Genomic DNA, 10,691 nt, shown 5'->3' with positions numbered 1-10,691 from the left:
GCGTTTCTAAATATCAAATGCCTCTAAATATCAACACCTATTGCGACGTTTGTCTTCCAAATGCCGCTAAATATCAACATCTATTGTGGCGTTTGTCTGTCAAACACCGCTAAATATCAACACCTATTGCGGCGTTTTTTGTTGAAAAACGCCGCGAACTTTAGCGACGCTATTTTCAGCGGCATTTGTCATAACACCGCATGTGTTTTTTGCGGCGCTTAAAAACGTCGCTATAAGTAAAAAAACGCCGCAACAGGCCAGTTTTGCAATAGTGAGTGTTAGAGGGGAAAATTTGATAATGGATATCTTAATCTAGTTGCTAGAATTCTTGAAACTCGACATAAATATAAGCTTGATGTCTATTGAGTCTAAGTTTATTTGCATCCAAATCATCCACAGAAACATTAATCCAGTTTATTTACATATAAACCCTTTGTTAATTTCATTAATTTCATTTTGCATAATTTATATGTTACCTTCATTTGCATAACTTAACTCCTATCATATAATTGGATTAAGGGTTTAAGGTTTAGAATTCAAGTTCAGGTTCAAGGTTGATAACTTATGGATTAGGACTTTTTGGGATTTAGGGTTTATAGTTTAAAGTTTAGATTTAAGGTTTAGGGTATAATATAACATGTGCTTAATTAAATGTTCTTTTATTTTTCTTTTAGTAATATACAATGTAACAATTGGACTTGAGTTGATTAAGTAAAAAAAATAAAATTTGAGGGTAGTTGTATTATAGAATTTTTAATATATTTTTAAAATTTTATAATTATCAATAATGTATTTTTAATAAATTTTTTATAATGTAATTTTAAAAAATATAAAATTATAATATAACATTTTTTCGAGCTGCTCACGAGCTTTTCGAGTCGAATATCGAGTAGCTCGTTTCGGCTCGTTAAGAACTCGGTCGAGTCCATTCGATCCGAGTATTTATCGAGCCTTGATCGAGTAACTCGCGATCTGTCTCTTCTCATTTATAGCCCTAAAATCGACAACCACAATATTTTGAACCATTCGAAGTAGATTACCTTGCTTACAAAAAAATAAGCCAGGTTTCATCAATGTTGACTACCGTCGAGATGATTTTGAGGCTTCTATTCATGTTCAATGGGACCGGTGCAAAGTGATTGTGTTGTCTTGGATTCTCAACTGTGATTTATCTGCTGGAATCGTGTTCGCGTCAAGTGTGACAGGATTTGAAGGATCGTTTTAGTAACGTAGGTGGGTCGAGGATTTTCTTTCTTCATCGCGAGATTTCCTTGATGATGCAAGGTGATTCTTCTATCTCAACCTTTTTCAATCGGTTGAAGTTACTTTGAGATGAATATAGTTCGTTGGATCCTTTCTCAAACTGTGACTTCGAGGTTGCTTAATCCAATGTGAATCATCCCATTCAGCAACGATTGTTTTAGTTTCTGATGGGCCTTAACAATACATACACGGTGCCTTGCAGTCAAATTCTGCTTATGCAACTTTTATCCTTGATCAATCAAGCCTATTCCATGATTCTCCAAGAAGAAGGTTAGCGTGCTCATTTTTCAGGAGTTTCTTCTGCTTCAATATATGTTGTTTTTATATTAAGCCATACCCTAGGTAGAGTATTTATAGGCTTCTAAATCCTAAAAATAACATTGAATTTAAAATGAAAATAATCCTAAAGATAATTCAAATATTTTGAATTTAAATTTAAAAACAAAATTTCCTGAAATATTTCTTTAGATCGAGTTGACTAGGCTGCTTCCAGAATCTTTCTCGTGCTGATCAGACCTTTTGTCATGTCATGCATATTTTTCCTATCGCGATCAGAAAATAAAGAAAATACAGAATTCACCTATTTACTACTATTTAAAAAAACAAATCATTACACGAAAATAAAGAAAACACAACCCATATCAATAGTAATAAATTCATAAAATGGGAGAAATAGCGAGTAAAAAGTGACAATTTAAAATAGTCATCATAGGGTTTCCACTCTTGATGGTCATAGATTCATTCTTACAATTGTTGATGATCATACTAAGATGACTTAATTGTCGTTATTGAGGCTTAAGTCTGATGCAATTCTTTTTTTTTTACAAAAGTACTTTGCTATGATGAAGAATCAATTTTCTGCTATTGTCAAAATTATTCGAAGAGGCAATAGTTTCGAATTTTGTAGCTCATCTTCTTCTCTTTTGCTTCATTAGGCATCATACATCAAAGCACTCGTGTCCACACACCTCAACAGAATGGTGTTGTTGAACATAAACACAAACATGACTCGGAAGTTGTTCGAGCCTTGAGATTTTAGTCCAATGCCCCCCTCAAATTTTGGGGTGATTGCGTTTTAACGGCCATCCATATTATAAACACATTATCATTTTTTATACTTTCTTGAAAAACACCTTTTGAACTTCTTTATCACAAACAACCTGATTATTATTGCTTTAAAATTTTTGTTTGCTTGTGTTATGGCATTAAACCAAATTACCATGATAAGTTTTCCACTAAAGCAATACCATCTGTTTTCATGGGCTATTCTTCAACTCAGAAAGGTTTTTGTGTGAAGCTTGGAGAATCACTTGTATCCTTGAAATCGAAGAAACAGAGCACCGTATCAAGATTATCTGCCGAGGTCGAGTATCAAAGCATGGCCATAGCAACGACAGAAGTGGTACGGCCGACAGGATTATATAAGGACTTTGAGGTTGAAATAAAGAGTGATATAAAACTCTTTTATGATAGTAAAGTTGTAATTCATGTAATTGTTAACTCAGTATTCCATGAAAGGACAAAACACATCGAAATTAATTGTCATTTTATGCAAGAACAAACACAGAAATAAGTGCTACAAACAAAATATATTCCAAAAACATAACTTACAGATGTGATGAGAGGCCTTGAGCTCGTAGCAACACACTATTCGATTTCCAAGTTGACATTTGCTAGTGCTCATATACTAATTAAATCAATATCCAGCAGGTAAATAAATAAACTAATGCTCATCTCTTCAATTTGAAAAAAAAATGCATTTTTCTTTGGTCTTCAATTATCTTGCTCTATATGAACCAACTCTCAGTACAACCCAAATCCAATCAATCTTTCCCTCCTAAGGTCACATTGGATCTCAATGTCACTATTTCGGTTGCAAATGAGTCGAGTTGAACTCAAGTATTATTGAACTCAACTCAACTTGAAAAGATTAAATATGAGCTCAACTCGACACGAAAGCTCGATTCCAACTTGAAATAAAAAAAATTTAAAGTTCCAGTCAAGCTTGAAAAACTCAAAACAAACTCAAAATATTCTCAGATTTAGCGTAATTGAAGCTTGAACTCGAGTTCGGTTCAAACTTGAACTCGAGCTCGAACATAAACTTTAAGTACATGAAAACCTATATTATTTCTTCGAGTTGCTCGCGAGCTTTTCAAGGCAGATATCAAGTAGTTTGCTTCGACTCATTAAAAATTTGAGTCGAGTTCGAACTCAAATAAAATATATTTAATTTGAATATCAATGAGTCGAACTTAAATAACTCACGATCTGTCTCATTTCATTTGAAGTTATAGTCACGACATTTCATAGCCACGAAAATGGCAGTGCAAGCATTATTAGTATGTTTGGATGCAACAACAATGGTTTTCCAGTTAGAAATGGCGGCTGATCATAGGGTTGGAGCTCCCAACGGAAGCTGGGATTCAAGCACCGACCTCGAAACTCAGGCTCAATCCCAAATTTTTTTTCAGTAGGCGACAATATGAGTAAGTCACATTACTATGCTTCTCCCTTTCATTATGCATCAATAATGATGTTTAATTGAACATGCTTGTTGTATAACTTGTAGTTTTCCATTACACCTCGAATCACGATGTGCTCGTGTTGCGGAAGACGGCTATCGGATAGAGCAAAATCGCAACTGATAGTTTGAGAAAATAAAAATGAAGATAAAAGAGACACAAAATTTACGTGGAAAACCCCTAAATAATATAGGGTAAAAACCACGGGCAACGGTAGAAGAATTTCACTATGAGAAAAATAGAAATTACAACATCTCTTGATCTACCAAGGAGAAAACAATGATAATTCTCTCTTGATAAAAAGAAGAAAACAACTCTAAAAAAACTCTCTAAATTCTCTCTAGTATTGGAAGAAAGCTAAAATGCTTTGGGATGGTTTTGAAGCTAAATGAGCTAGGGTATTTATAATTGAAACTTAAGGACTAATTTATAAATACCCTAAATTAAAATGGCTAAAAATATGATTATACTATTGTCCAAAATTCAACATTTTCTAGCTACTTTTGGTGCCAAATTTCCAGCTAATTTTGGTGCATTTATTGTGCACACTTTCCACCAAAATTTGCCAACAATTTGGCCACTTCTATGTTGACTTTTCAACAATCTCTCACTTGAAGATTTGATTGTAACAATCATATCTTCACACCATTCTTTCTACCTTATACCTTTATGTTTTTTACGTCTCTGACTGGCCATAGGAGGATCGACACCAGGTAAATTTATCGGTATTGATCGCCTTCGTCATGAAATCTGCTATATTGTCTTTGGTATGGATCTTCTGCATATCTACCGTCCTTTCTTCACCTTTTCACGAATGAAATGGTATTGAACTCGTATGTGCTTTGTCCTTGAATGAAATGCTGGATTCCTTGCTAGATGCAAGCCACTTTGACTGTCACAAAACAGAGAGACATACTCTTGATTGTGCCCAAGCTCCTCCAATAACATATTCAACCAAATTGCTTATTTACTAGCTTGTATAGCTGCTACATATTCTGCTTCTGTTGTGGATGTAGCCACAACTGACTGCAATTTTGAAACCCATCTTACAGCTCCACCAGCAATTTTGAACACATATCCTGTAGTATATTTGCTTTTATCCAAATCCCCTGCATAGTCAGAATCTACATACCCATTTATTAGTAAGTTTGATCCTCCGTAACATAATGCAACATTTGAGGTCCCTTTGATGTATCTCAGGATCCTCTTTACTGTATTCCAATGCTCTTTGCCTGGATTCGCCATGTACCGACTAACCACTCCCACTGCTTGTGCAATGTCTGGTCTTGTGCATATCATAGCAAACATTAAACTTCCCACTGCCGATGCATACGATACTCGAGACATCTCCATCATCTCTTCTTCACTTCTAGGACTCATACTGTAGGATAATTTGAAGTTAATAGGAAGAGGGGTAGAAATTGACTTACAATCTTGCATGCTGAATTGTGACAAGATCTTCTTCAAGTAATTCTTTTGTGAAAGCCAAATCTTCCTATTATTTCCGTCTCGGTGAATTTGCATCCCTAGAATCTTGTTTGCTGATCCCAAGTCCTTCGTTTCAAATTCTCTAGCCAGTTGTGCCTTCAATTCTTCAATATGATCATTGTTGGGTCCTGCAACCAACATGTCATCCACATACAACAGTAATATAACAAAATTGTTATCACCAGACCTCTTGAAATAAGCACAAGGGTCTGCATTAAGTTTGTTGTATCCAAGGCACATAATGAAGGAATCAAATCTCTTATACCAACACCTCGGCGCCTGCTTTAGACTGTACAGAGATTTGTTCAACTGCAAACTAAGTTCTTCTTTTCTTTTTCTTCAAAACCTTCAGGCTGGAGCATATAAATCTCTTCTTCAAGATTTCCATGAAGAAAAGCTGTTTTAACATCTAGTTGCTCTAGATGTAAGTTCAATGTAGCACACATTGCAAAATACTCGAACTGTTGTTAGTCGAACCACAGGAGAAAATATTTCATTGAAATCAATACCTTCTTTTTGAGCATATCCTTTGACCACCAGTCTTGCACGATACCTCTCAACTTGATCGTCACCATTTCGCTTGATTTTGAAGACCCATTTGTTACCAATTGGCTTCTTTCCTTGTGGTAGTGGCACAAGGTCCCATGTATTATTTTTATGAGGGCTTCGATTTCTTCTTGCATCGCCATCATCCACAATAAAGCATCTGAGCTGTTTATTGCCTCCTGGTATGTTGATGGCTCACCATCATCTGTTAAAAGGTAGTATGCAACATTTCCTTCTATAACATAATCTGAGTGTCAATTGGGACGTCTTCTCACATGATCTGATGGACGAGTTGTTGGAGCTTCAGAAATCTTTGGTTCTTGTTCATCATGTGCTGGTTCTACTTCAGAAGAATCTCCTTATTCAACCTCCTTTTCCACATGTATCTGTGTAGTCTTTGACTTTTCAGCGCTATCATCATCTTCTTTTCTTTTTAGCTTATCTTCTACAAAGATAACATCCCTGTTGATGATCACTTTGCGGGCAGTGGGATCCCACAAGCGATACCTCTTTACTCCATCAGCATACCCCAAGAATTTGCATTTCTTGGATTTTGGATCCAGCTTTGAAATTTCTTGGGAGTTGTACATCACGTACACTATACTTCCAAATACATGGAGATTTGAATAATCAGCTGGTTTTCCAGTCCACATCTCCATTGGTGTCTTCAGCTCTATTGTAGTTGATGGAGCTCGATTCACCAAATAACAGGTGGTATTGACTGCTTCTGCCCAGAATGATTTTTCTAGGCCTGCATCCCTCAACATTGCTCTTGTTCTTTCTAACAAGGTTCTGTTCATCCGTTCTGCCACTCCATTTTGTTGAGGAGTGTTCGCCACTGTGAACTGTCTTTTGATGCCTTCTTTCCTGCAAAAATCATCAAATTCTTCGCTTGTGTATTCTCCTCCATTATCTGTTCTGAAACACTTGATCTTATTTCTAGAATCAAGTTCCACCCGTGCTTTGAAGTTTTTGAAAGTGGAAAACACATCTAACTTCTTCTTAATAGGGTACACCCAACATCTCCTGGAGTAGTCATCAATAAATGAGACAAAGTATTTTGCTCCGCCTAGGGATGTAACTGGTGCTTGCCATACGTCAGAGTGAACCAATTCTAGAACACTTTTACCTCTAGAATTTGATGTGTTGAATTTCAACCGATGCTGCTTACTTGTTATGCAATGCTCACACAAAGTAAGTGATACATTTGTTAAGCCTGGAAATAGCTTTTGCTCCACAAGGACTTTCATTCCTTGTTCTGACATGTGTCCAAGTTTCTGATGCCATAGCATTGCAGAATCTGAACTACATGAGGCAACAAAGGCTTCTACTTCTAGCAAAGTCTCTCCCTTCAGCATATACAAGTTTGTTGCTATCTTTTCGCCTTTCAGCACCACAAGCGCTCCACAGAACACCTTCATGATTCCTTTCCGTGTTTCAATCTTGCTTGCATTATTATCCAACAATCTGTAGGTTAATAAATTTTTCTTCAGACCTTTCACGTGTCACACATCTCGAACAACTTTAATTGTTCCATCATACATCTTCAATTTGATGATTCTCACGCCAATGATCTCTAAGACATGATCATTGCAACTATACACAGATCCTCCTGAGACAGGTTCATAATGATGGAACCATTCTCTTCTTGAGGTCATGTGATATGTTGCTCCCGAATCAATGAGCCGTATGTCTGCATATCTCTTTCTACCTTCCACGGTGGTTGACGTTTCACAGCATAGAGCATCTCTATCATCTGAAGTGTTTGCAGTATTACCTTGTGGATTGGAGTTTTTATTTAGACTCCAACAATCCTTCTTCAAGTGACCCTTTTTTTCACAGTTGTAGCACTTTAAATTCTTCTTGCTTCTCGACTTCGATCTACCATGTTTGTGACTGCTGCTTTGGCCAAGTTCTGTTGATCTCCCTCTCATCGTTGTCAACGCTTCTGCTTGTTGCAGATTTCCTTGTCTGTCTTCCTTGTTCTTGCGCCGATTTTCTTCTTGTAGAACAACAGCTGCAACGTCATTGAAGACTAGACTGGTGACATTACTGTTTGTCAAGTTGATGATGAGTTGATCATACGAATCTGATAGACTTTGAAGTAGAAGTTCAACACGTTCTTGTTCTCCTATTGTACATCTTAAAGATGTAAGCTGAGAAAATAAAGTATTCAGTGTGTTTAAGTGCTCCGTCACTGAAGTAGATTTCGGCATCCGGAGAGTGTACAATTTCCTCTTAAGGAAAATTTTATTGTGCAACGATGTGGCCTCGTACAATTTGGTGAGATGATCCCATATCTCCTTAGCTGTCTTCTTCTTCTCGATGCTTGACAATACTTCATCTGCTAATGCTAGATGAAAGTTTTCCATAGCATTCCCGTCCATTTCGATCCATTTGTTGTCATCTGAGAAATCTATCGGCCTTTCACTGATAGCTGTTAGACAACCGTCTTTCCTCAGGATGGCATTCATCTTCAATTTCCACAATTAGAAATTTCTCCCATTGAATTTTTCAATATCAAATTTCGTTGCCATAGCTTCTATTACGGATAGCTCCCACTATTTCACTATCGTGAATAGTTCTCTGGAGCCTTCAAAGAATGAGTAATACCTTCTTACTTTTTTATGTTGGAGGATCTACCTTTTGGTGGCAACCACAAAGATAATAAGTAGATATTACACACTCTAATCTGGCTCAGATACCAATTGTTGCGGAAGACGGCTATCGGATAGAGCAAAATCGCAACTAATAATTTGAGAAAATAAAAATGAAGATAAAAGAGACACAAAATTTACATGGAAAACCCCTAAATAATATAGGGTAAAAACCACGGGCAACGGTAGAAGAATTTCACTATGAGAAAAGGAATTACAACCTCTCTTGATCTACCAATGAGAAAACAATGATAATTCTCTCTTGATAAAAATGAGAAAACAACTCTAAAAAAACTCTATAAATTCTCTCTAGTATTGGAAGAAAGCTAGAATGCTTTGGGATGGTTTTAAAGCTAAATGAGTTAGGGTATTTATAGTTGAAATTTAAGGACTAATTTATAAATACCCTAAATTATAATGGCTAAAAATATAATTCTACCATTATCCAAAATTCAACATTTTCCAGCTACTTTTGGTGCCAAATTTCCAGCTAATTTTGGTGCATTTATTGTGCACACCTGCCACCGAAATTTGGCCACTTCTATGTTGACTTTTCAACAGCTTGAAGTGACGACAGCAAACTACGACTCCTGCTCGACGAGTAGACCAATCGATACTTATACCGGTGGCAACACGGTCATAGCTTTGTCTTAACCGGGGAAACGAACGGCCGCACATTGTAACTAAAGAACATATTATTAAATTGAAACCGCAACATAATCTATTAACTGCATCATAACGATTAAAGTTATGACCGCATTTACAATTTAAAAACATAATTATTTTCAAGAAATAAATTATCCGGTACAATGACTTACTCAGAATTTGGTTAAAACATTATACCTACAATTTGTTAAGACAGAACATTTGACCTACAATTCAGTTCAGTATAATCCTATCTTAGTTACAGCACAGCACACAATTATGTTAAAAAAATTACACAAAAAAAAATATCAGTAAAAGAATAAGCAAAAATTCCAATCCAAATCTCATCATTATCCCATCACTATACAATCCATCTAAAAATAAGAATTAATTAAAAAAAAGGAATGTGGAAACAAAAATAACCTTCTTTTCTTTAAAAAAAATGGAAAGTAACCAGCTGAGCTAAGCATGCACAGGAACTTGTACCGTGTGGTGGTTGCTAACCTCATGTGCTCAGAGATCGGATCACATTTCAAGTCGTTTATATGTAAAATTGTTATTGTCCGACAGGACCTTGAGCTACCAGCACCGGAGTCGGCTGATTGTAGGGTGGCACCGGCAACACCGTACTCGAAACAGGGGGTGGAGGAGGAGCAGCAGGAGGAAGTTGCGGCGGAGGAGGATTTGGATCAGTGATAGGCGGTGGGGGTGTAGGAGTAGGGTCCTCAACGGCTGGTGGGCTGGGTGGTGGGTCAGGGCTAGGCTGGTTAGAGCCAGCTGCGGGCGAAGGCGGGCTATAAGAGGAGGAGGAAGAAAAAGGTGGTGCATTAGGGAAGACATTGGGAGGAGGGCCGCAAGAGTCGCCGTCGCACTTGTGCGAAAGCGACTTACGGTGGCCGTGACGAAACAACCCGAATCCCAATACAAGACCCGAAACCACTAACACCGTAACTATGAAGATGAAGATCTTTGTTGCTTTCCCCACATAGCACATCATTTTTATTGTTTTTTTTATCATGCAAAGAACAAGAAGCTGCATATTTGAAAAACAGGGCCTGTCCCTGTTTTTGTTCGGTTGTGTGAGGAGATAGGATTTTTGATCTGGCCCTTGTTTTCATAGTCAGTTTAATACAATGGGAGGTGAGTTACTGAGTTTGGTGAGAGGTCGGGTTGGATTTGGGGATCCAAGGGAAATAAGGGTTGGCGAATTAGTGATGATTGCACGTGAAGGCCATTTTGGAAGACAGGGAAATATGAGCCTTTTGCAATGCTTCCAAATTAGTGCCCAAAGCTCAATCTTTTTACGACCCTTAATATAAATTTATATGTTTATCATGATTACGAGTGAATTAATTTAATGATTATGGATTAAGGAGTTTATCAGATAAATGTAGGGTTAGTGAAACTTTGAGGGAATATTTTGGGACTGGAGCCAGAGGCATGTTTGCCATGTCACTCGTCGAGATGGAGGTGGTTGCTGAAGAGGGCTTGTGATTCTGGCCCGCGTGGGATTTAAACCTATATTTTGAAAATCGGACCGTACCGGCCGGTTCAACCGGGAACTGTT

The 10,691-nt window shown here is 37.1% G+C and overlaps 1 protein-coding gene across 1 annotated transcript; it reads right to left on the bottom strand.

Moving 5' to 3' along the window:
• Positions 1-9,680: 9,680 nt before the first annotated feature.
• LOC120129263 (sulfated surface glycoprotein 185-like) lies at positions 9,681-10,121 on the bottom strand. Its single transcript, XM_039146810.1, has one exon. The coding sequence runs from the start codon at positions 10,119-10,121 to the stop codon at positions 9,681-9,683; it is 441 nt and encodes a 146-aa protein (XP_039002741.1).
• Positions 10,122-10,691: the final 570 nt, after the last annotated feature.

Source organism: Hibiscus syriacus, unplaced genomic scaffold (assembly GCF_006381635.1).
Source record: "Hibiscus syriacus cultivar Baekdansim isolate YM2019G1 unplaced genomic scaffold, ASM638163v2 tig00110483_pilon, whole genome shotgun sequence".
Classification (NCBI taxonomy): domain Eukaryota; kingdom Viridiplantae; phylum Streptophyta; class Magnoliopsida; order Malvales; family Malvaceae; genus Hibiscus; species Hibiscus syriacus.
Note: the sequence above shows the minus strand (reverse complement) of the source record. Positions and strands in the feature narration are given on the sequence as shown.